Source organism: Pipistrellus kuhlii, unplaced genomic scaffold (assembly GCF_014108245.1).
Source record: "Pipistrellus kuhlii isolate mPipKuh1 unplaced genomic scaffold, mPipKuh1.p scaffold_m20_p_2, whole genome shotgun sequence".
Lineage (NCBI taxonomy): Eukaryota > Metazoa > Chordata > Mammalia > Chiroptera > Vespertilionidae > Pipistrellus > Pipistrellus kuhlii.
In genome coordinates this window covers 168,555,368-168,581,369 of record NW_023425515.1, presented here as the reverse complement: position 1 = coordinate 168,581,369, position 26,002 = coordinate 168,555,368, and the positions used below count along the sequence as shown (strand labels likewise).

Below are 26,002 nucleotides of genomic sequence, written 5' to 3'. Positions count from 1 at the left end.
AGGCAAGTCAAATGAGCACTCTGTGGCCAACCACCATGAGAAGAAAAAAGACACACATCCTTGCCTTGTTCCCTTCTTCCCAGTCAGGAACCCAGGGCCCACAGAGCACACTCACCAGCCTAGACTTGACTCTCTTGGGAAGCTCTTCATCCAGCGTGTAGACATCGTCTCTCTTCACCACAAGCTGGGAGCCGTCCTCAAACTCCACCTACCGAGGAAACACAGGCTTTGCTAAGATCGCTGACTCTCTCGGGGCCACCATGCACACTGGCCAATTCCTGTAGTCGTAGGAAGAAGTCAGAACACTGAAGGACTGCCATGTTTGAAGCCGAAGCCACAGCTGGCAGACTGGACACAGGGCAGCCCCCAGCTCTGAAAGGCTTGTTCCGGACTCCCTTAGCTCTCCAAAGAGCAGAAACACATTCTGGCCCGAGAGGAAACACTGAGTTAATCAGGTACTCTCCCAACCCCCAAACCTCTGGCTACCTGGTACATCTGGATGGGGTGGGAGGCCACGAACTTGGCTCCATAGACTTGGCCGTCTGTCCACCGCACTTGAACCACTTCCCCTGCAGCAGGAGGACCCAACTGGAGACAATCCTGACTCTGAGGGAACAAGAAGAGGAAAGAGTGAGAGGATGGCCATGCAAGCACAGTGGTAACCACTGTCGACCTCAGGAAAGAGTGAGCCAGGATGAATTCCTGCTCCTGTGGAAACACTCAAGGCACTTGCTCATGCCGAGGCATGATGATGGTCTTCAGGGAAAATATTGTATGACTGAGTTGTGAGTTGAAGCAGCTGCTTTTTGCATGGAACATAAGCTTCACTTGAAAAAATGACAGAGCAATTAACTATGGTTACGTTTACAAACACATTCAGACTTGGGTATTGGCAGACATCTTGAAAATGAATGAACTGAACCTGCCACTTCAAAGAAAACAACTGACAGTATCAAGTATTGCCAATGACAAAAATTGAAGCTTTCAAACACAAATTAGGATTTCAGGAAAGTTACATCACCAACTTGAGCTTGAAGTTTCCCAAAATTTAAAGATTTTTCTGAGATTAGTTATACAAATGAATGTGAGTTTGATAGTATGTAAGAAAATTTTAACTTTGGAAAAGTCTGCACAGCCCAGTGCACCAATATGTAGAATGTTATAAAATCATGCCCAGGTGAGAAAGCCATTCCCAGATCCATTCTACAGACAGACAAATGGATTTTAAAGTAACAGGTATGCAAAGTTCACTGACCTGCTTTCAGATTCAATTATCTGAAAGGCTATTAAAATACTCCTCCCCTTTCCAATTACATTTGTCTGCAAGACAATTTTCTTCCTATATTTTAACCAAAACAATAAAATGCAACAGATTGAAGATAGGACATTTAAAGATATTTGTAAAATTATAGAAAAATGGCATTCTTCCTAATTTTTTTATTTTTTTAATAATATTTTTGTTTTAAAAGAAAGTTATTTTTACCCTCAACAATAAACTTCTAAAAAATAAATAAAAAGGGCCGGGATCGGTTTGGCTCAATGGATAGAGCGTCGGCTTGGAGGCTGAAGGGCCCCAGGTTTGATTCCGGTCAAGGGCATATACCTTGGTTGCGGGTACATCCCCAGTAAGGGGTGTGCAAGAGGCAGCTGATCGATGACTCTCTCTCATTGATGTTTCTAACTCTCTCTCTCCCTTCCTCTCTGTACAAAAATCAATAAAATATATTTTTTTAAATAATAAATAAATAGCCGAAACCGGTTTGGCTCAATGGATAGAGCGTCGGCTTGGGGACTGGAAGGTCCCGGGTTCGATTCCGGTCAAGGGCATGTACCTTGGTTGCGGGCATATCCCCAGTGGGGGATGTGCAAGAGGCAGCTGATCGATGACTCTCATCGATGATTCTTGATCCTAACTCTCTATCTCTCTCCCTTCCTCTCTGTACAAAATCAATAAAATATATTTAAAAAATAAATAAATAAATAAGGAAATTATTTTTCATTAATAGTGGATTATTTCAAATCAATCTCGATTTTAATTTCTAATAGAGTAAATATCGATGGACATAACCCACAAAACACAAGTTCTGTGAGGTCCTCAGTAACTTTTAGAGGAGAATCCCAAGATCACCATTCTGTAAGTTAGAGATAGTACCACCACTTCTCAGCTGGTTCGAGAGGTGACAGAAATACTTGACGTAAAGCACTTAGCATACTGCCTGGCACATCGGAGAGCTTAATAGCACTGTTACTATCACCTTTACTACCTTGTTATAACTAATGAAAGTGCTTTTAGTACTGCACTGTTAATGTGGCCATAAACAGGGAAAATACCTGATTTGTTAATTAAAAGAAGTGGCTCAGTCCCACTACCTTGATGCTTAGTTGAACCTGAAAAAGCAAGGCAGGGGTAGGGGAAACCTGAACTAAGTCCTGAGCACTGAGCCAGGAAAGCTAGGATTGGGTCCAGGCAAGGCTGGTGTCTCAGGTGTTGATGAGATAAGCAGGCCAGAGGTGTCTCTAAGCAGCTTGTGCTCAGCCCCAAAACCTCCCGCTGTAAAAAACCAAAAGCTGCCCAGTAGGTGTGGCTCAGTGGTTGAACGTCAACCTTATAAACCAGGAGGTCACGGATCTATTCCTGATCAGAGTACATGATTTCGGGTTCCATCCCCAGTTGGGGGTATGCAGGAGGCAGCAAATCGATGATTCTCTCTCATCATTTCATCATTGATGTTTCTATCTCTCCCTCTTCCTTCCTCTCTGAAATCATACATATATATATATATGTACACACACACACACACATTATATATATATATATATATATATATATATATATTTTTTTTTTTTTTTTTTTTTTTTTTTTTTTAATAAAAAAAGAGAGCTAGCTGGGTAATCCCCAAATCCACACAGCTGCTAAGCAGTGGTGCTGGTTCATGAACACGAGCCTGATGCCAAAGCCTGGCCTCCTCATGGCAGTAGAATGCCTTCGAGGGTAGTTTAGACCGAAATACAAGCATGTTTCAGAGAAATGCAGAAAATGCTGATTCCTGTGAGCTCCTAGAACAGATGCAGGGAACCTTTTCTGCCAAGGGCCATTTGGATATTTAGATCATTCACAGGCCACACAATTATCAACTTAAAAAAAAAATTAGCCTGTGCCCTAACCTGTTTGGCACAGTGGATAGAGCGTCGGCCTGCGGACTGAAAGGTCCCAAATTTGATTACAGTCAAGAGCATATACTTTGGTTGTGGGCACATGACCTGTAGGGGGTGTGCAGGAGGCAGCTGATCGATGTTTCTCTCTCATTGATATTTCAAACTTTCTCTCCCTTCCTCTTTGTAAAAAAATCAATAAAATTGTTAAAAAGTTAGCCTGCTATATTTGGTCAAACACTTAATTACCTCACCTCTAAAGCCTTGGCAGGCCCAGACCAAATGATTTCGCAGGCCTTATACCGCCCGCAGGCCAGACATCACCACCTCTGTGCCAGAGGTAGCTCTGTACCCCAGCAGCAGACAACTTCATTTGCATAGGAAGACTAGTGCAGTACAAAGGGGTTTTTGTTCTGGGTCCACCTGATGAAACCATGGGTTTGACTAGAGAAAAGGAAGGCCCACAACCAGCCTCCCAGCCAGACCTAGAAATGCCCGGGTCCCAAGAAGCTCCCTTCAGAAGTTACCACTATGTCCTCAGGATAGAGATTGTCGCTGAAGGAGCCGTCATCAAAGTTGACTTCGTAGAAGGTCTCGGTGGTGAGCCTGACCACCTCACACTGGTAGAAGCGGCCGTTCTTGTGCTTGCTGATGACCTTCTGGCCCGCGGTGATGCTCTGCAAGGCGCCCTTGGCACGCTGGGAAAAAACATGCTGGAGTAACTCCCACAAGGCCATCCATTTAAGGATGAAAAATGCAATTGATAATCACAAAATCACTGTCCCGTTTCACAACAAAATGTCTACTTCCTTCCAGAGCCAGGACTCCATGCTACCGCAGGCTTTTACTCCTCCAGAGTCTCATTCTTACATCAATTATTTTCCATCTTCCTAAGCCCCTAAGTAACCACAGTCCACCACTCGTGCTCAGAAAAGTACTTTCCTGTAAGACAAGAACCCAGCCAGCCAGCAGGAACTGCAGTAGAGGGGAAAGGGTTAGATGTGACCCCAACACTCTACCTATATTGTTCCCATATCAGAACTCGTGTCTCTCCCAGTTCTCAGTCTTATTATTCCTTCAATCCACCAGACTGACACATTTTTTAAATGCAGCTCAAAATCACATTGGAACAGTTCTCCTTGTCTAATGGCATTACAGAGTCCCACCGTTCACCCTACGGAGCTGCTTGCCCTTCAGTATCGCGCCCCCCCCCCCCCCCCCCCCGGGTCTCAGGGCCACTCTTACGTGTTCATTCTTTCGAGACTTATCTGTTCTGTTTCTGAAGCTTGGAATGCCCTCCTACTCCCAATGACTACTTATTGTTTAAGACCCACTTCAAACACTACTCTACCCAAACCTTCCTGTGAAACTCCTCTAGCTGAAATCACATGTACCTTTCTCTGAGCTTCAACATCCAGAGAAGTTCAAAACCTTCACTGTATGGTGGCTGACTAACTGCTGGAAGCTCTCCCCATCAGTTCACATGCAGAGCTTCTGCTATGTCCCTGACACCGTGTTAGGTAGTAGGGACACTCGGATTAATAAAATAAGGGCCTCAAGGAGTTTAGCTTGGAGGAGAGGCAAACAAGTAAACAGATGATTAGAATGAAATCAACCGCAAGCAGTTTGGTGCACTGAATGAGGAAGTGCCAGGCAGGGAGTGGAGATGGACGGGGGCCATCCCTTAATGCCTTCCTCATTAGCACTCTTCAAAAAGCATACCGCGTGAGAGGTACCTGCTGACACAGTAAGCGAACAGCCCGCAGAGAAAACGATCCTGGAAACTGTGAAGAGGACTCTGGATCGGCTCCCTCCCTCCCTCACCTCCAAATTAGGAATCCGGTGCCGGAAGCAGGTAATGAAGACGACGAAAGGCCAGTCATCCGGCTGCATCATCACTCCCGCGGCCTGGGCACAGCTCACGTGGAAGGCGGTCGGGCAGCGGCCGTGAGAACACTGCACGCAGCAGCCGGCCATTCTTTTCCTCCGCTTCTTACAGAAGACACATTTCTGCAACACAGGAAGCCAGCCGGTGATTCCAGGAACTAGCGGTCTCCTCCATCTCTCCCCGACCCGAATGCAGAGCCACGTCTGATCCTAGGTGTCCTCAGCAAGTACTTAAACCACAGGGTGAGTCTCACAAACCCTGGTCAGAACCGAGGGGTATAAAAAATTTAAATAAATAACAAAAAAATAGGATAAAATCACCGAGGGGTAAAGGCTGGCCACTGGCCGAGCAGAGCCTGCCCTCAGAAGTGCTCAGTGACGTGCACGCAGAGTAAGGATGTGGAGCCTGCAGGCCCCTCTGGACCTCCTCACCAGCTTGAAGCGCGGCAGGGGGATCTTGCTCACGTCCACTGGACTCCTGGCTGCAATGTTGACAAACCTCGCTTCCAGAATCGCCACAGCACAGGAGACATGGACCCACCTGCCAAAGGGAAAGGCCACCTCAGTCGCGTCTGGCTCCGCCGCCCTGTGGCCTTCTCACCGCAGGCTGCCCTTACCCAACACGACCGCTACCTCCGCCAGCAAGTTCCCGGGACCCAGTGAGGTAAGGGCCACAGCGTCTCCGCAGTGTGTGGAAAGAGGCCCCACCCTGCCCTGGGTTAGCACAGGGCTGCACTTCTCCCAGCACCAACTCGCTCACAATCTGTTCCCAGTGAGCACAGCTCACGGAGTGTGGCAGGGTTGGGGAAGTGAGGATAAATCAGAGAGCTCTATCTGCACCTCTTTTATGTTAAGACCTGGGTGTCCTGAAATTATCTCCAACGGTGCCCCCATCTGTCGGTACTCACAGCTCCCCACTGCAGCCTTTGCTCAGGGCCGCCCCTGGGCTGGAATGACCTCTCCCTTCTGCTCCCTTCACCACAGCAGACTCACTCTTTAAGGTCTGGCCCAAGCCAAAACCGGTTTGGCTCAGTGGATAGAGCGTCGGCCTGCGGACTGAAAGGTCCCAGGTTCGATTCCAGTCAAGGGCATGTACCTTGGTTGCGGGCACATCCCCAGTAGGGGGTGTGCAAGAGGCAGCTGGTCAATGTTTCTCTCTCATCGACGTTTCTAACTATCCCTCTCTCTTCCTCTCTGTGTAAAATCAATAAAATATATTAATAATAATAAAAAAAAAGATCTGGCCCAAGCGCCCACGTACTGGACGGGTCTGTGCAACGGACCTCAGAGGGTGAAGGAAGTTCTGGACATACAGGAACTGCCATGCCCGAAGATGAGAAGAAGATGGTGAGAGAACTTACAATCAGCCAGGTGGAACCCTGCCAGACAGTGGTAGCTGGGGCACCAGAGCTGCCTGCTCTATTACAGGGCTATTATGTGAGGGTGGGAACAGATTTTGTTGCATGGCCTTTCAGGGCCGAACAAGGATTATAAAGTAAAGGTTCAATGCTCAAGCAGAGCCATTTCCACTCCAAATAGGGAAGGACTTCAGTAGCGCTATCTCGCAGTTGTGAGGAACACGATGACCTCAATGTAATGACCAAGTAATGTCAGCAAGTGCCTCTGAAGGAACGGGAGCAGCGTCCATCTGAACAGCACGAGGGCGGTTCCTGTGCGGCCGGACAGAATGTTGCTCCAAGTTCCCACAGGATTTAGCTAGAAGCAGGGTACTGACCACTGGCTGCCCACCAACCTACTACTGTACCAAACCCCGTTCACCTCAGAACAAGTAAGCGAAGATCAAGCATGAAGACTCTGGAAATGGGCTCCCGACAGCGAGAAGCCCAGCAAGCTCTGTCTGTAGGTTTGGCTCAGCAGTGAGTGGTCTTGGCTGAGCTCTCCTCAATGCCCCCCTCTCCTCCTAAGGACATTGCCCTCAGTCTGAACAGGAGGTCTGAGGCGGGCAGAGCCGCCTGTGGAAAGTGCTCACTGGCCATGGCTGCGGCACCTCCGCACGGCCCAGCCACAACAACATAACTGCCCGCACTCCCAGCCCACAAAGCCCTGCAACATCTCAGCAGGATCCACCGCCCATCGTAGCACCTGCAAAGGAGGCGCTGCCCACAGCTCTCCCTCACGTGGGAAGATGGACTTGGAAAGGGGACTTCTTGACTCCCCCTGGCATCCCATTTTAAATTAGTCTTGGAGATGCCACTCCAGCTCCAAACAATGTGCGTTCCCAAATCTCATCAGTCATTCTGATGAGCAGCCGCTGCCCACGTGCCTCGCACGCTGCTTCGGAAGTGCACGTTTCAGACACCGCTGGCACACTCACCTGTCGTCATTTGCTCTCTGCAGGGCTCCTCCTCGTAATGAGCATAAACAGCAGTCCTGCCAAGAAGGGGGGGGGGAGGGGAGGAGAATGGTTATCACCAAGTCATTAACACCCATTCTGCTCCCCCTCCACTTCCTTTGGGCAGCCGGAGCCTCCACACAAGAAAGCAGCCAAATGTCACGTGGGCTTTGCCCACGCAGCCCAGTAACCGGGACTCCCCCGAGGAAGGCGGAGAGGCCACTGGGGCTAACGTGCACCAAGTATTCGCTTCACGTAACATAATCCTCTCTGCTGCTACCGTTAACAACAAGTATAAGCAAAGTCACGAAGGACACCCTGCTCAAACCAGAGGCACTGTGGGGTTCTGACGGCCTCTGATGTGGGTACTGCCAGGTTTGGGGGGAAAGAGGGGACGGGAGCGGGGTGATGAAGAGAAAGCTAGAAAATGAACCGTCCAAGCCTCATTCTGGTGCTCTCACCCAGTGGCTAAGTTCTTTGAAGGGGGTTAGGGCTCGTCCACAGAAGGACCTACCTCTACATGGTCCTGACACCACAGAGCAAACACAGCTTCCAGATCCCACCCAGGCCCTGCCATCTCACTGTCACGGCGCTTTATTCTGAGAACCTTCTCTCTAACATGGCTGTGTGCCAGGCCCCATGCAGACGGCTGGGGACAGGAAGTGCGCAGGAGACAGTCTGGCCCTGAGTGAGCCCCAAGTCTCCCAAGAAAGAGAGTAACAGTGTGGGCGCACTCACCTCCTCCAGGGCGTTGGCTGAACATCGCGAACACATCCAGTCTTCAGAAGCCGTGGCGGGGGGCACGCCGTAGCAACCTAACAGGGAGACCGAGGCGAGCAAATGAGGCCCAGAGGCCTGAGTCAGAATGAAATTTACAACTCCATTCCATACAGCACCCAAAGCTACAACCAGACTTTACAGAAACCCCTGGATTCCAGCAAGGCCGCCAAGGGTTAGCCTCAAAAGGTCAGAAACTGTAGGTTCCCTGGTTCCAACACCTAGTGAGGCAGTGGTTCTCAACCTTCCTAATGCCGCGACCCTTTAATCCAGTTCCTCACGTTGTGCTAACCCCAACCATAAAATTATTTTCGTTGCTACTTCATAACTGTAATTTTGCCACTGTTACGGATCTTTTTAAAAAATATATATTTTATTGATTTTTTTACAGAGAGGAAGGGAGAGGGATAGAGAGTTAGAAACATCACTGAGAGAGTCATCAATCAGCTGCCGCTTGCACACCCCCTACTGGGGATGTACCTGCAAACAAAGTACATGCCCTTGACTGGAATCAAACCTGGGACCCTTCAGTCCGCAGACCGACACTCTATTCACCGAGCCAAACCGGTTTCGGCTGTTATGAATAGTAATGTAAATATCTGTGTTTTCCAATGGTCTTAGGCTCTACAGCAGCAGTTCTCAACCTGTGGGTCGCCTAAGACCATCAGAAAACACAGATATTTACATTACAATTCATAACAGTAGCAACATTACAGTTATAAAGTAGCAATGAAAATAATTTTATGGTTGGGGGTCCCAACATGAGGAACTGTATTAAAGGGTCGTGGCATTAGGAAGGTTGAGAACCAGTGTTGAGGAGTGAGGACAAACCCCTCCTAGTGAGTGAACCAAGAGGCCAGCACAGAGGCAGCTGTGAGCACAGACTCGGAGTCACATGAAACTCAAGCTCAATCATAGCAAACTCCCCAAGGACACAAACGCAATCTTTGCTCTGGGAGACTGGGGAGGCCACGGGGAGGCCCTGGGGAGGCCACGGGAGGCTGGGGGAGAAGCCAACGGGAGCAAGGACTTCCGACGAGCAGGCCCACGCCCCCGGGACCGGACACAGGGCGAAGGTGAGGCACTCACTGGCGTGGACCCGGACGCTGCACTTCTTGCAGGAAACCAGGATGCTGGTGCCGTCCTCCTCGAGGTAAGGGGTGGACAGGTTGATGTCCGTGCTGCAGCCAGTCGTGGTGAAGCACATTTCTGGGATCAATGGCTTGGTCCTCTGCTTCTGGGGGGCTAACCCTGGAGCATCTGCACAGTTCTGACCGAGGCCTCCAAACTCGACCTGCGGAGAGCGGGAGCACACCTCAGCGAGCGTGCCTGCGCTCTGGGCCTCCACCTGCTCCATCAGCAGGAAGCTGGCTCCCTCGCTGATCTGACTACGGCTGCGGCTCCCGGTGCACAGCCATTATCCCCGAGCTGCTAATTGAAGTTACCTCTAATGACTCAAATTCAATTTCCCACAGCACCAAACAAAGGCCCCTCGGGGACAACTGGCGAACGGGAGCGAGGTACGGAGCAACCGGGATTTCAATCTTCCCGAACCAAGTGGCAATAAAATGCACCGAGATGTTAGCAAGGCTGCTAGCGCGGGCTCCCCTATGTGCACAGCGGCCCACCCCGGGAGCTCACCCAGAGCAGGGCCTCCCTCCGGGCCAGCGCCGATTTCCCCGGGTGGTCTATGTCCCCAGGTCACCTGCGCTGCGATTCCCGCCTGGGGGCCCCTTCAGAAAAATCATTATGTCCCGGTACTCCTCTTGGCAGACAGCCCGACTATAAGACCCGCCGGCTCTGCCGCTGGGTGGCACCATCACCCCCACCGCAAGGACGGAACCCAGAAACATATCAACCCTAAGCCTCTGCCACTCATGAAACTGAGCCACAGTCGGCAGATCTGCTGAAGGTACAGCCAGGCCTTTCCCTTCGCCTCACAGGCCTTTCCCTTCGCGTAGACCTTTTGTTCTGCTTCCCGTCAACGGAAAGGAGCAGTGACACCAAAGTGTGTCGGTCTGAAGTTCCATTCTTTGGCAAGCGTGAACCTGGCACCCTGCCGGGCTCAGCGGCAGCCATGCCACCTGAATAAGGTGACCAGACGCCACGCTTTTGGCGGGACAGTCCCGATTTCTAACAATTTGTCCCGTGTCCCGCGACGTTTTAAAAAAGTCCCAATTGGGGGGGGGGGGGGGGGGGAGATCGGGACTTTTTTAAAATGCGGCGGGACAAATGGTTGAAAATCGGGACTGTCCCGCCAAAAGCGTAACGTCTGGTCACCTTGCATTTGAACCACCGTCGGAAGACCGGTCATTTACATGCCGCCCTGGGCAGGTCACCGCTGACACTGAGCCAGTCGCCTGGGACATGCTGCTGAAGGATGCCTTCCCGGCCTCCGAGAGCTAGACCCAGAGAGACCCATAACGGTGATGCCATCCAATGCCCAGGAGCGGGAGGGGTACAGCCGGGCACAGCCTCAGGACCTTCCCAGCCCCCCTCTCCCATAAGCCTCTGCTCCCACCCTCCCAAGTTCCTTTTCACGGCTGCCAATATCCACTGTGGAGGTGGGACCGGGAAAGAAGAGGATGTGGCTTTCCATCTGAAACCCAGACTACAGCAAAGAAACATTCCTCCTCCAGGCGGACCGGTCAGGACTACGAACCATCTGGAAGGAATCATCACTGACTAGAATGAGCGCACAAGAGCCGATTCCTCTGCCAACAGGGAGCGTGCCAAGGGGCACCCCCAAGCCTGAACCCCGTCATCAGCTCACTCCGATGAAGACCGGCATTGTTGGGGGTTCTGCCCGTGGAGGATGACCAGCACGTGGGCGGGGCAGAGAACACCAGCAAAGCGCGCCTCCCCAGGGCGACCGGCGACACGCTACGCACCCACAATTAAGCCTGGCTTCCCTCTGGCCGCTGGTCCTCCGCAAACAGAGGCTGGAGCGGCTCACCTGATGGTAAATCTGGAAGATCATACAGACGGAGCAGTGAGGGGCCTGCCGGGCCATGGTCTCATTGAATTCCTTTTCGGCCTCAAAGTTCGGGGGTCGGTTCTGCCAGAGCTGGCTCAGCGGTTTGGCCCAGGCCTCCGTCTCCTCCGCCTCCTCCTCGGGGGCCAGCTGCTCGGATGCCTCTAGAGAAGGAAGCAGAGCAGGAGTTAGCACACCCAGGGCTCGGCCTGGGGAGCAGATGAGCTCAGCCAGGACTCTTGGTCCCAGGTTTGGACTAAACCCAAGGGCCTACGGTGATAAAGGCAAAGGGCAGAAGTGATTTTCAATAAACTGTCGATGCCTGGGTGACGGTGAGGGGAGTCCTGCCTGCAGCCGGCCTTTCTCTGGCCAGAACCATTCAGGATCTCTGCTGTCCTGCTTGGCACAGACGTCCGGCCTGCTCTCCCCGCCCTCACGGCTGCCAGCACTCAGCCAGCGGAGTGAAACATGGCCTAGAAACCGTGTCACTCGCCGCCTCCAATGTCAGCATGTTGAGTCCTTACCTTTCAAGTTTTCTCTTCAGTGGCACTGAAGGGAAACAAGGATAAAACACAATAGGGAAGTGCCACGGCTTATGAGTGTTTAGATCACTGCCTTTGGCCAGAACTTTCCAGCTCTCTCTGGAAAGGTCAGTGGGAAATCTGCCTTTTCTGGACGGGGCTCGCCAACCCCTGCGGGCTCTGCCTCCGAGGAAGGCAGAGCATGTCCAAGATGGAGCCTTGTCCCAACTGCAGGATGTGACACCCGAGTCTAGACTAAGGGCTGGCAATGGACCGAATCCAGCCCACCCAGGGAGCTGAGAATTGTTTGTGCTCACAAATGGTGGTATTGTATTAAAATAAGGCTTATTTATTTTCTAATTTAAAAATCACCCTTGTCTCTGTAAAAAAAAAAAAAAAAAAAAAAAAAAAAGTTGCATTTTCAAAGGGTTAGGTGACAAACAGAAAATGTGACAGAGACATGAGGCCTACTACGCCGGAAATACTTACTGCCTGGTCCCTCAAACACACACACCCCTCTAGATAACAAGGCACAGCTCTCCATTATTCCAGAGAGCAGAGCATATACTTCACCGGCCTCAGTACAGTCTGCACAGGAAATCCCCTCTGGGCACATCCTCCCAAAAGAAGGGGTCCCACAGATGAATGGAACACACAAAACTGCTCACAAAGCGAGCTACACTTTCCAGTTCCCCCAAATCATCGAGAGAAGATGGCATAGCACACTAGCTCCCAGGAGAAATAAAGTAAAGAAGGTAAGGAGCCCTAGCCAGTTTGGCTCAATGGATAGAGCGTCAGCCTGTGGACTGAAGGGTCTCCAGTTCAATTCCTATCAAGGGCAGATGCCCAGGTTGCGGGATCGATCCCCAGTGTGGGGTGTGCAGGAGGCAGCTGATCAACGATTCTCTCTCATCACTGATGTTTTTTTTTTTTTTTTTTTTTTTTTTAATATATATATTTTATTGATTTTTGTACAGAGAGGAAGAGAGAGAGATAGAGAGCTAGAAACATCAATGAGAGAGAGTCATCGATCAGCTGCCTCCTGCACACCCCCCACCGGGGATATGCCCGCAACCAAGGTACATGCCCCTGACCAGAATCGAACCCGGGGCCCCTCAGTCCCCAAGCCGACGCTCTATCCATTGAGCCAAACCGGTCCTGGCTCATCACTGATGTTTCCTTCTTTCTCTCTCCCTCTCCCTCTTCCTCTCTGAAATCAATAAAAATATATTTTAAAAAAAGAAGGTAAGGGGAAGCCCCATCACTCTAACGTTATGCTGAATGAGATGACACAAGAAGGCCAGAAGCAGCAGCAAATCCCCAAATAAACTGATACCCAGTGTTTCTCCATGTGCTCCCCCAAGTGAGGGAAGCATGAGAAATTATCATCAGGATGCCCCTCTTTGACAAGCATTCAAAAAAAGGCTCCCGTGTGGAGGAGCTGATGGAAGCCTGGCTGCGCCAGCCCCACAAGGCGCCTCCTGGGACCACCACACCTCCCCAGTGGGACACCAATCCCCAGCAACAGCCCCTTCTCGATTCTTCCCAGACAGAAGTGCTTTCCCAGAGGCCCTGGAGACCTGGGCAGAGCAGCCCGAGAACACTCCGCACACGGCGCACGAGGTGCCCATCTCTTTGTCCCCTCCGGCAGTTCCAGCTCAGGGCTCAGGGCTCAGGGCTCAGGGCTCAGTGCAGATGAGTCACTATCTAGTCCACCTTTACAGTTGTGTTTAATGTACAGAGTTCTGGCAGCTGCCACAAGTGAGACCTCAGGGAAGGAGCAAATCGCAGCAAAGTGAGGCCAATGCAAACAATCAAAGTCAACCCCAGGAATCCATCCTCCGGCCCAGCCAGGAACCACGATGTCAACCCAAAGCATCGATATTTTCTGCATCCTGGCCAAAATGAGAGTGACCAAGACAGGACCGAAGACACAGAACAGCCTCACAATCACAAGAGAAAAGCTTCCCACGCCGACATCTATTCTGTTTACAAAACCATTAAGTGGCCAAAAATCATCCCATTGGTGAATATTCAATGATGTAGTAGACAATTGTTCATTGTCTTATGTGAAAATTGCAGGATTCAAAGTTGACAGTTTACATATATGAACTTCATTGAGTTGTACAGTTAACGTGTGTGCATTTCACTGAACGTTATACCTCACAGGAAAGAAATTTAAGTGAGGAGGGGTACACTAGGCTAAAAGAAACTAAAGAAACACACTTCTAAAAGTGTGACCCTCGCCGAAGCCGGTTTGGCTCAGTGGTAGAGCGTCAGCCTGCGGACTAAAAGGTCCCGGGTTCGATTCCAGTCAAGGGCATGTACATTGGTTGCAGGCACATCCCCGGTAGGGGGTGTGCAGGAGGCAGCTGGTCGATGTATCTCTCTCATCGATGTTTCTAGCTCTCTATCCCACTCTTCCTCTCTGTAAAAAAAAAAAAAAAAAAAAAAAAAAATCAATAAAATATATATATATTTTTTAAAAGCCATTCTCAATGCAAGCACTTGGAGCAATCTTTCTCCTGTAAATTTGACCATGTCACTCTTCTGTTTCAAATGCTTCAATCGCTTAATAAATTAGGTATCACATGAAATCCTACCCTCTTTATGGACTATCTGGAGGAAGCGCTAAGCCAAAGGCTCCCCCTGGGCCCTCCGCGTGGCCTCCGGTGCCCTGTGAGGTGAGCTGCTTTCCTCCTGGCGAAGAGAGAAGACAACACTCACCATCATCGCTGCCGCCATCCTGCAACACAAGCGGGTGGTGGCGGGGCAGCTTGCTCAGGGGCTGGCGCCGGCCCTTGGACTTCTTCTTCGCCTCCAGGGAAAACATGTATTCACTCGCCACCTGGGCAAACCACAGAAGACATCAAATGGGTCTGGCCTCCACTTAGGGACACGGCAAAAGTCAGTCTTACCATGAAAGCCAAGGGGAAGAGCGGGCACAGAGAAATACACAAAAACAGAAAACCAAACACAAAAACACCGGTCTTAAAGGCACAAAAGGACGGTGCCTTGATGCAAACTAGTCTAAACTAGGATTGTGTGAACACTCTGCAGCAGCATTTGTACACAATAAGTGTGGTTCCTGGCAGCCTAAAACCCACGTACCAAAAATAAACCTACGCCAGCCCCTAAGCTCACGGTCATGAGCCCCAGAGAAACCCAGGCACCCCTCCCCTTGGACCGAAGGCCAGCAACAGCTGTTACACAGTGCCACAGCTGACCACCTCAGTGTGAAAGGCTAGAGGACATTTTTTTTAAATATATATTTTATTGATTTTTTTACAGAGAGGAAGAGAGAGGGATAGAGAGTTAGAAACATCAAAGAGAATCATCAATCAGCTGCCTCCTGCACACCCCCTACTAGGAATGTGCCCGCAACTAAGGTACATGCCCCTGACTGGAATAGAGCCAGGGACCTTTTAATCCACAGGCCAACTCTCTATCCACTGACCCAAACCGGTTTTGGCTAGAGGACATTTTAAAGGGTGTGGAGCAGCTGACCCATACAGGTAAAAGAAGCCTGTCAAGAAACGCACTGTGGAGACTCAGCTCCAGCTAACACCATTCGTTCCTCTTTCTCCAGGGAGAACGTGAGCCAGGATAGACAGCACATCTTAAATCCTGGCCTCGCTGCAAAGGGAAAGGTGGATTTAACGCTGCGTTTACAGAAAGCCAGAGCAAATGCAGTGAGGTTTAAGATGTTTAGGACTGAGTCAGTAATAGCACATAAGAGTTTATTTCTGCCAAAATCGGTTTGGCTCAGTGTATAGAGCGTTGGCCTGCGGACTGAAAGGTCCCGGGTTCGATTCCGGTCAAGTGCACATACCTTGGTTGCAGGCACATCCCCAGTGGGGAGTGTGCAAGAGGCAGCTGGTCGATGTTTCTCTCTCATCGACGTTTCTAACTCTCTACCCCTCTCAATTCCTTTCTGTGTAAAATCAATAACATATATTATAAAAAAAAAAAAAAAGTTTATTCCTAATCCACGTTTATAAAACTTGGGTATGCTGGCATTAGGAGACATGGGGTTGAAGCAAAACCTATTAAGGGAGGAAATGAAGTGAGGCCTGGAAGAGGGCCACCTTGCGACTGCGAGGAACACCGGAGAGCAGCCGAGGGGGGCAGGGCCTGCCCAGAGCCCCAGCGTAAGAACCACACGGAATGTCAGGAAAACTCTGAGCAGGCCGCATCCAACCAGAACAGGGCCTGCTCTCCCACACATACATTTAACCAGCGAGTTTTAGACAAATATTTACTGAGATGAGCGAGTGCAAAAGCCTGCCGAAGAGAGGAGCAAGGTGTGGGGGAAAAGTCTGATAGAACATCGTGATCTCTGCATGCAGGAGTGAAGCCAATCCGTGTGCGGGAATGTGCTGGAAGAGTGAGGACGTTAGGGACCTCTTCCCACTGCCGTCCGTGTCTCAGATGATCAGACTTTTCATCGGATCTCCAAATGTACATCAAAAAGGCCCTCAAACGCCTCCACAGGCCCCACCTCCATCCCACCAGAACCACTCTGCTTTTTGTGATTCACATGTTATGAATGATTTCACTTAGTTCTTTGGCTAAAACAAACTGGAAAACCCATACTCCAATTTGATAGTGCTATCATAAAAATAAAAAACTTAGGAACACGCACCCCAACGTATGTATATTTACTAATGAATTATATACACTAAAGTACTTACGCACACTTTAAAAGAAAAGGATATTTTAAGTTCCATTCTCTTATTCGTGCACCCCACTAATCTTCTGGTATTCCCCACTTTGAAAACCACCTAGACAACAGGCCTGAAGTGGGAAGTGCAGAGACTATAAGAACAAAGGAAGCAGAGGTGGTGGGGATTCCTGGCCTGAGTCACCAGGGGGAAACTTAAAGAGAACTCACGTGGATGGAGAGGGGAGACAGCATAGGCCAGGTTCAACAGGCTGCACCGGATTCACACAGCCTGTATCTCTGGGTCCTTCCTCTGGCAGCAGAGACTTAACCAAAGAATTGAGACAAGTTCAGCACGGAAGTCAGAGTGAGAGCTATGGACCTGGGAATCCTCAGCATCTAATTAGCAACCGTCACAATCCTTTGTCATGTTAACACATCCACAGGGATCATGGGAGTGGAGAAGATTCTCAATGGAAGACAAATGGATGGGAGACCCCAGCCTTCCAGGACAGGAAGGAAGAAAAGAAAGATTTGGAAGTCGGTGGTAAAAGGAACACAAAGCAGAGAGGGAGGGCTGCCAGCAGGGAAAATCCGCTGGGACAAAGAACTCAGAACTACTGAGCAGGAAGTGGCCGATGGCCTGGGAAGAGGAGAGGGGAACTTTTGTGAGAGAAATTCCAGCAGAAAGAGTAAGGAACTAAGGAGTAAACACATCACAGAGGCTATTTTGGAGGATCCAGGGGAGGAATGAGAGCACAGCTTGGGTATTTTAGGATAGGGGCTATGTAAGGAAGGTCTTCCGGGCAGAGAGGAAAGAAGTCTGTGAAAGGAGAGAGATCAGGAATGCCCCCCCCCCCAAAAAAAAAAAAAATGGCCGGTCCTAATCCTCCTGAATGTGCTAACATGACAAAGGATTGTTAAAGTGGCTAATTAGATAACCTGAACTAGTGAGATTATCCTGGATTACCCAGGCGGGCCCCACACAATCCAACTTGCTTAACAATGAAGAGTCAGTGTCAGGGGAGTGACGGGAGAAACTTGGCCTTGGCCGGAAGCTGCTGCCCTTGAAGGTGCAAGAGGGCTCAGGCCCGGGAAGTGTGGGCGGTTGTAGAAGCAGGTTGGACCCGGCTCTACCGAGAGCCTGCAGGAAGGGCCGGGGCCGCAGCCCTGCGGACGCCTTGACTTTGCACAGTGAGGCCCATCTCAGACTTCTACACTGAACAACTAGATAGATCTGTGTTAAGTTTGTGGCTGTTAAAGCAGCAACAGGAAACAATTAAGAGGCGGGAGGTGAAGACAGATCCCTTCGTAAGTCCATGTACCGGAGGAAGACGAGGAGGGGCTGCGATTAAGAACCCCGGAGTGAGTGCAGCTTTGGGAAAGGGGGACGCCGCCTTCATTCACGTGTTCTCGGGGCCTCCTACACCCCCAGCGCCTCTGTACCCAGCACACACGCACGGTGGCGTGGCCATGCAGAGACAGCTGGGACATCCTCTCCCCCCCACTTCCCCCTCTTCCCCCCCCTCTCCCGGGAGCTGAAGACCCAGCCAGAGGGCGGCCTGGAGCCCCCGTCTCAAGTCTGTGCCCTTCCCACCACCATCAACTGCCTGGGACTCAAGCAGTCGGTCTATTCAAATTCCAAGATCATTTTAGGGTCAAATGCTCCCCGGCTGCCTCGGCATCACACCCTTCCTCACAGGGTGGCCCCTCCAGGCAATGTGCTGGGACTTTCAACTCCCTCGGTCACGCAGAGTCCAATGTAACCAACCAGCTGAGTGAGCTCAGGCAAGTAGCAAGCCACTGGTAAAACGGGGGTAAGGAGTGCGGCCCCACAGGGCTGTGAGGACGGAGGGGAGAGCATGTAGGGTCTGCCAGGCCCCTGCCCCATGAGAGCCAGAGCTCAAGCCACTCCTCCCTCCCCGTTCTCCGTGCCTCCTTCTAACGTTGGGCACCCAGGGTCAAGGTCAATGCTCCTTGCAGAGAAGGACCAGCTGTTCTCTCCTGTTTGGGGACACCAAAGAGAACTCTCACAGCCAGCACCTGCGGTGGCCCAGTGCGCTCTTCAATGAAACCTCTAAGGCTTCGGTGCTTGGTATGGTAGTCAGTCACCAAGGCGCTTTTACCAGGGCCCTTGACATAAGACGTGGCACACAAACTGCTTCCCAAGAGGCACAAATTATACCTTGGGGGGCGGTTAACGGAGGGGGTACACAAGGGTGCTCTTAGAAATCCAGCTGTTCCCACAATGTTATTAGAACTCTCTACGGACGGCAAAGTGCTTCCGCTTCTGCCCCTGGCCTGACTGCCACCCTGTCGGTGAATGTGCCCGCAGCGCCTCTCTGAAACTGAACTTCCCTTCCTGCGCGTACAGAAGGCTCTGGCCAAGCCCTCAGGCAAAGCTGAATGTGGCCCAGGGCCTGGCTTCTGGAAATTTCTCTGAGCAGCTCCAGGCCAACTCCTACTCCCATCCTTTCCTCCACCCACAGCCCAGGTCCTCACCATCCTGCTTTCAGGAACAGACTCCAAATTGGCTTCCCTATTGCAAATCCTTATTTCTCCTTTCCTGAAGTAGAAGTATTGGACTGTAAAAATAACATGTTAATCACAAAAATATTCAAGCAACTCATAAATGTAGGAAGTGAAAATAATCCATAATTCCACCTTCAATTTCTAATTTTGCCTCATTTCTTCCCCCTCTAAAAATCTTTATACTGATTCCAAAATGATCTTCTGAAGCATCAGTAAAGAGCTTTAAAACCCCTTCACTGCACAATCTAAAGAACTAGCATTGTCTCGAGTAAGTCAATGGTAGGAAAAAGGGAAGGGAACACTTTGCTAGACTAACATAGACTTAAGAGACATAATAAACAAATGTAACGCAAAAGACTAGATTAAACCTTGACTCAAACAAACCTACCATAAAGTAAATGTTTAAACAATTCAGAATATTTTATTATGGAGTGGGTATTAGCTGATGCTAAAGAACTTTTGTAATGTTGCTGGGTGTAATAATGGCATAGAGATTAGGAAAATATCCATATTTTGGCCCTAGCTGGTTTGGATCAGTGGATAGAGCAATCAAACTGAAGGCTCCGGGGTTCAATTCCGGTCAAGGGCACATACCTCAGTTGCAGGCTCAATCTCCACCCAGGTCGGGATGCATGCGGGAGGTAACCAATCAATGTGTCTCTCTCACATCAATGTTTCTCTTTTTCTCCCTCCCTTCTACTCTCTGAAAATCAATGGAAAAATATCCTTGGGTGAGGATTAACAAGCAAAAATCCTATATAATAAAAGGCTAATATGCAAATTGACCAAATGGCAGAATGACCGGTCGCTATGACACACACTGACCACCGGGGGCAGATACTCAATGCAGGAGCTAAAAGCCAGAAGCCAGACTTACGAGTACAATGGCGGAGGCACAAGCCTCTCCTGCCTGCACAGCAGTGCTAAGGATATCCAACTGGCGGGAACAAGCCTAAGCTGGCAGCCAGACAGCCTCCAAGGGCTCCCAGACTGCAAGAGGGTGCAGACCAGGTTGAGGGATCCCACCCCCATGTATGAATTTCGTGCACCAGGCCTCTAGTAAGTAAGTAAGTAAATAAATAAATAAATAAGCATAATAAAATATCCATGTTTTTTAGAGGCACACACTGAAGTAGAAGGAAATGACATGCTATTTCAAATATGCTTTAAAATACTTCAGCAAATAAAAGAATAGATGAAGCAAAAGCGACAAGATATTGAGAACTGTCAGATCCAGATGATGAGAATTTGTGGGTTCACTGTATTATTCTGTACACATCTTTGTGCATTTAAAAAATGTACTATGGCCGCAACCGGTTTGGCTCAGTGGATAGAGTGTCGATCTGCGGGCTGAAAGGTCCCAGGTTCGATTCCGGTCAAGGGCATGTACAGTGGTTGCGGGCACATCCCCGGTGAGAGGTGTGCAGGAGGCAGCTGGTCGATGTTTCTATCTCATCAATGTTTCTAGCTGTCTATCCCTCTCCCTTTCTCTCTGTAGAAAATCAATAAAATATATATATATATATATATTTTTTTTTTTTAATGTACTATGGAGCCCAGCCAGCGTGGCTCAGTGGTTGAGGTTGACCTATGAACCAGGAGGTCACGATTTGATTCCCAGTCAGCGTACATGCCCAGGCTGTGGGCTCAGTCCCCTGTGGGAGGCATACAGGAGCAGCTGATCAATGATTCTTTGTCATCATTGATGTTTCTATCTCACTCTCCCTCTCCCTTCTTCTCTGAAATCAATAAAAATGTATCTTTTAAAATGTACTATAGAAATCTTCAATCTCCAAAACCACATTGCGGAAAACCTCCCACTGCTCCCACACACAACTCTGAGGTCGGATTGCTCCACACAGCAGAACCTCCCTGACCTGGGTCCTGACTCATCCCTCCGGCCTCTCCAGTCCCATATGCCTGAGGCAAATGGAACCACTTAGGCCTCCCCACCACGCTCTGACCTTGGCATGAGCTACCACCACCAGAGGTCACTCTCCTCTCCCAGACTCTCTCTCCAATTTCCGTCTGCCCACCTGGCATACCCCTGCCCGCCTCAGGCCCAAAACGCTTCCTTCTCGGCACTGTCCCTGAACACCTCACCCCAACCCCAGGCAGGCTGTTCACTCTCTACCTGTGCGCATCATGGATCACTAAGTACCAGAACTATCTGTTCCCATCTGTCCACTCATCCAGACTGTGAGCTCCCTGAAGGCACCGTCCGAGCCCGGAGTAGGCATGCCATAGCGGCATAGAGCAAAGCGAAGGAGGCAGCCACGGGATCATTAGAGAAGTTGAAGTTGTTCAGAGATCCCAGCACAGCAAGGGGAGGCCGAGGAGAGACTGCTGGTGTGGAGTGGAGAAGGGTGTCCCCATCACACCACAGCTGAGAAGTCGATACAGAAACGAAAGGAGCCAGGAAGGCACTCAATGGTTCCTGAGCAGGGGTCCAACGAGAAAGAGGCATGCTGGAGCAGCCTCCGTCCCCGGCATACTGACCATCACTCCAACACACAAGACTGCTGCCCCCATGTGGTGATAGATGGCCACCACAAGATGACAAGCAGGGAAGGACAGTTGGGAGGGATCAGGCCTGCAGGGGAGGGCAGTTAGGGGTGACCAGACCTGCAGGGGCGGGCAATTAGGGGCAAACAGGCTGGCACTAGGATCGGGCCTAAACAGGCAGTCATACATCCCTTAAGTGGTCCCAGATTGGAGAAGGTGAAGGCTGGGCTGAGGGACACCCCCTTAACCCCATGCACAAATTTCATGCACTGGGCCTCTAGTCAATAAATAATAAAGCAGGAATACATAGTCTAAGCCAGCGTTTTTCAACCGCTGTTCCGCGGCTTGCCTGGTGTGCCGTAGGTGCAGACAAGACAAGAATTTTATAATTTTTCACTATTTTGTTTACTTAATATTTCATAATAAAGTAATTATAAAATACTTTCTTTGTGTTTATTTGATTCCTATTCAAGAGAATTACTTTATATATAGTCAATATAGGCACAGAGTTAAATTTTTTAACATTTTCTAATGGTGGTGTGCCTCGTGATTTTTTTCATGAAACAAGTGTGCCTTTGCCCAAAAAAGGTTGAAAAACACTGGTCTAAGCCACCGGTTGCCAACTTTTCGAACCGGTTGGCGACCGCTGCTCCAAAGGTTTCCTTAAACCAGCAGTCACGACTGCTCGTCTAAGCAATGCATAGGAAGTACTCCACATACTGTAAGTCCTTGCTATTGTTAGCTGCTTTTATGGTTGTGATTGCAACTGAAGGCAAGGAAGCCGAGATGACACTGCGAGAGAGGAATAGTGCGGCCGGTGGCCTGACAGCGGGATGAACGAGAGAGCACAGAGCTTTGTGAAGGAAGAATGGCTCGGATGCAGCAACAGGAATGTGAGGGGTTCCAGCTTCCAAGCTGAAAAGCCTCTCTTGTGGGAGCTGCCATACAGAGACAGAGCAGCAAGCAGAGGCCATGAGGAGGAGGTGAGGCGGCATCGGCTGAGGAGCCTGCGCCCACTGCGAGGAGAGGAAGGGGGGGGAGCCCTGGAAAATTCTACAGACCCTGAACCCCGAGATCCAGAGACAGCGAAAGAAAACTACACGGAAATTAAAGGCAAGGGGACAAACCAACCACAAAAGGGCACCAGAGAGGGATTCTAATACGGACGGTTAGTACTCCAGCCAAAGAGATAAAGCCATTGGGCCAAACGTTAATGTGCAGAATATACCTAGGGGGCTTGTGATGGCATTCGAGCTGAATATACTTTAGAAATGTTTCATAACAACAATTTTTAAAAGATAAGTTCTCAAAGGTAAGCTGAGGGGATGGGGAACAAAGGAGACCTTCTGCACTGACTTCTGTCCACCCCCCTCCACCCAAGGCTGCAACGTGCCCCACAGAAGCTCTGAGGCGGGAGGAAGAGCTGGTGCTGGGGTAGGTGTGAGCCCAGCCGCATCCAGCCCAGCTCTGCTCTGTCCCACTCAGACCTTCCCAGAATGCTCCGGGAGGAAGCCTGAACGATGTCCCGTGGATGGCTTTGGGGATTCACCCCGGTCTCCGAAAGGATACTCTATCAGCAAGGCAATCCTGGGAGATGAAGAATCATGTGGGAGGAAGGAGTGGAGGGAGAATTCTCTCGGGAGTCTACAGGGCAGGCATAATTTTTAAGGGGGGAAAAAAACTTGAATTTTAGAACAAGAAAGGCCATCATTCCCCACTCTCAAATTTTTGGGCTGCAATCACTGCCACCCTAACCCTGGAACCTCTAAGGCGAGGAGGGTCAGAGGATGCTGATCCACCTCGGTCCCAGAGGCTGCAGAGCAATTCTTTGGAACAGGAACACAGAGATATGAGAGAAAGGAACTCCTTTCTGGAAGTGAGCCAACGCCACCTGGCTGTCCACTGCACACCACGGCAGACTGGAGGTCCACCCGAAGGTTACTCCTGCCATCCTGGACACTGCTGCACCCTCCCCAAACACACACACACATACATACACACACACACACACACACACACACACACACACACACACACACACACACACACGGTCCCTTCCAGGCAGCCCTACCTCCGCCAGCTCCCGCTCGCTGATGCTTCTGGTGGCGCTCCTTTTCTTCCTCTTGCACGGCTCTCCCGCAGCCACCCTGCCGTCCCCTCGGCCATAGCCGTGCGCAGGGAGAGCTCCCGTCTGCCCTTGGCCTTGGCAGGACAGGGGCTCACTGGTCTCTGAGTCAGAAGAAACGGAATCCTGGGATGAACTGGAGCCCAGGCTGGAAGAGGATTTCTTTTTGGGACCTGAGAAGACAAGGTGTCCCCCTATAGAGGCAGGAGCCATAGAGAGATCCAAGGCAGCCGCTGCTTCCTCCTCTTCCTCCTCCTCGTCCTCGTCCTCCTCCTCCTCTTCTAGTTTGACGTTTTTAAGCTCTTCAAATTTGACTTCAGTCGAGTCAGAGTAATCTGAAACACACATACACATTGGCCAAAGCCAACTTCCTCCCGTACGTCTGAACTTCGAGAAAGGCGGCGACAGCACACAAAGAGCAGGGCAGGGTGAGGCCTGGCCTTGAACTCCCACAAGGTCCCTGTGTGGTGAGGGGCTGCTTATCCTCTCTGGGCCTCCAGTTTCATCCTCTCTCACGCAAGGTGCTACCAGGGTCTGTACAAGACGGAGCACAGCCTGGCACACACGGCAGACACTCATAAGTGCCAGCTGCCATGTCCGCAGAAGGCTGGCAGGAAATGAAGCCTGAGCCCGGGAGAGACCTAGGCCCAGGAGAGACCTAGCGCCCCCGGCTGGACAACCTGAATGAAGGCAGCCCAGGCCCAGGTGGAGTCCATAGAGCTGTCTGGCTCTCAGCAGAGGCACTGACAAAGTGGTGTCAAGCCTGACCGGACACTGACACAGCCCGTCCCCAACAAATCTACCCTCACAGCCATCCGTCCGAGGGTGGGCCACCGGAGAGCCGCGGCCCACTGGTGGTCCGTGAGGTCCGAAAGCTTGGTGGCCTCTGCTCCAGAACACTGACCCACCACTCCCCCCTAAATACAGTGGCTCCTCGGCTCCCAGTGAGCCACGCTAAGGTGGCAGGCGGTCCCCACATCCTCTCGCTCATTTCCCGGTAGCACAGCCACCTCCCGCCCCCATATTCCAATGCAGGAAATCACTACCAGCTTCCCAAACAGCTGTCCTTTCACAGCTCCGTGCCTTTCCCCCCCCTCCCCCCCACCCCCGCTGTGCCTCTAGAGGATGCCTTCTGATGTCTCCAACGCTGCCTGGAAAATTCCTACTGATCTTGTCCCCTTGGGTTCACTGTCACTTCTCCAAAGCCTCCAGTGTGCCCTGGACCCCTCTCCGCGCAAAGGGAGGGGGGCCTTTCCCCTCCGTTCCTCGCCTGCCCTGTGTGCTCCTAACCAAAGGGCTCCTCACACTCAGACCTTTTCTTATCTGTGACCCAGCACTCGGCATGGCACCCCACACAGAACAGAGCACAGGCAGGCTGGGGGAGCACACCGTCGCCAGCTGACCTGGGAAGGGGAGGCCGTCCTCCACCGGCCGCACGGAGCTGTGGGTGGGCCTCACGGGGGCCAGCGCGGCCTGGCACGCCGTCAGGTCGTACTGGCCGGAGCCCAGCTCCTCCTTGGGGAAGAGCTCGCTCTGACTGACCTCCTGCGGGATTTCAAGACACACTCGGTGCCTCTTGGTCCCTATGCGGTGCTTGGCGAGGCTGCAAGGAGAGAGGAAGCTGTTTGAGGGCCCACGTATAGACCCACGGACACAAACACATCCACACACAACCCAAAAACGAGGGGCAGAGCCGGTCAGGTTCCCCATTTGTGGGACCTGAGACGAAGGACGTCACCCCGGAGCCCGTCCCATCCAGTGGGAAACAGGGATGTCACCCCTCACCACGAGGCCTAAGGAACGGTAGGCTGAGTACGAAAGCGCCTGGCATACAGTAGGAGCCCATCCATGTCTCTCCTTCATTCCTTCCCCACATGGCCTAGGACAGCGGTCGGCAAACTTATGAGTCAGCAGAGCCAAATATCAACGGTACGACGATTGAAATTTCTTTGGAGAGCCACATTTTTTAAACTTAAACTTCTTCTAATGCCACTTCTTCAAAACAGACTCTCGCAGGCCGTGGTATTTTGTGGAAGAGCCACACTTAAGGGGCCAAAGAGCCGCATATGGCTCTCGAGCTGCAGTTTGCCGACCACAGGCCTAGGATAAACGATCCTTAGGAGATAGATCCTCTGGCTCAAACACTGATAAGGCCAGGAATCTCATTCATTTCCACTACCACACGCTCTCTCTCTTTTTTTTTTTTTAAATAGGAACTGCTTCACAAATTTGCATGTCATCCTTGTGCAGAGGACATGCTAATTAATCTGCCCAATTTTAGTAGGTGTGCTGCCATAGCAAGCACCACACTCTCCTTTTTTAAAAAACTCTCATGTCTGGCCGGTGTGGCTCAGGGGTTGAGCATCGATCTATGAACCAGAAGGTCAGGGTTTGATCCCCGGTCAGGGCACATGCTGGGTTGCAGGTCCAATCCCCAATAGGGGCAGTGCAGGAAGCAGGCAATCAATGATTCTCTCTCATCACTTGTTTCTCTCTCTCCTTCTCCCTTCCT

At 50.8% G+C, this 26,002-nt stretch overlaps 1 protein-coding gene and 1 pseudogene across 3 annotated transcripts in view; both read right to left on the bottom strand.

Moving 5' to 3' along the window:
- The window catches only part of KDM4A (lysine demethylase 4A), a 42,500-nt gene that overhangs the window by 1,280 nt on the left and 15,218 nt on the right, over positions 1-26,002 (bottom strand). For all 3 annotated transcript variants that reach the window (XM_036446508.2, XM_036446509.2, XM_036446507.2), the window contains exons 10-21: positions 24,894-25,093; positions 23,437-23,825; positions 14,393-14,513; positions 11,127-11,308; positions 9,260-9,464; positions 8,132-8,208; positions 7,376-7,431; positions 5,473-5,581; positions 4,978-5,163; positions 3,681-3,851; positions 487-606; positions 116-208 (exon numbers count right to left, since the gene is read on the bottom strand). In XM_036446508.2, the coding sequence (XP_036302401.1) occupies positions 116-208; positions 487-606; positions 3,681-3,851; positions 4,978-5,163; positions 5,473-5,581; positions 7,376-7,431; positions 8,132-8,208; positions 9,260-9,464; positions 11,127-11,308; positions 14,393-14,513; positions 23,437-23,825; positions 24,894-25,093 (1,909 nt within the window). The remainder of the gene's footprint in view (positions 1-115; positions 209-486; positions 607-3,680; positions 3,852-4,977; positions 5,164-5,472; positions 5,582-7,375; positions 7,432-8,131; positions 8,209-9,259; positions 9,465-11,126; positions 11,309-14,392; positions 14,514-23,436; positions 23,826-24,893; positions 25,094-26,002) is intronic.
- On the bottom strand, positions 25,696-25,795 carry LOC118725051 (annotated as a pseudogene).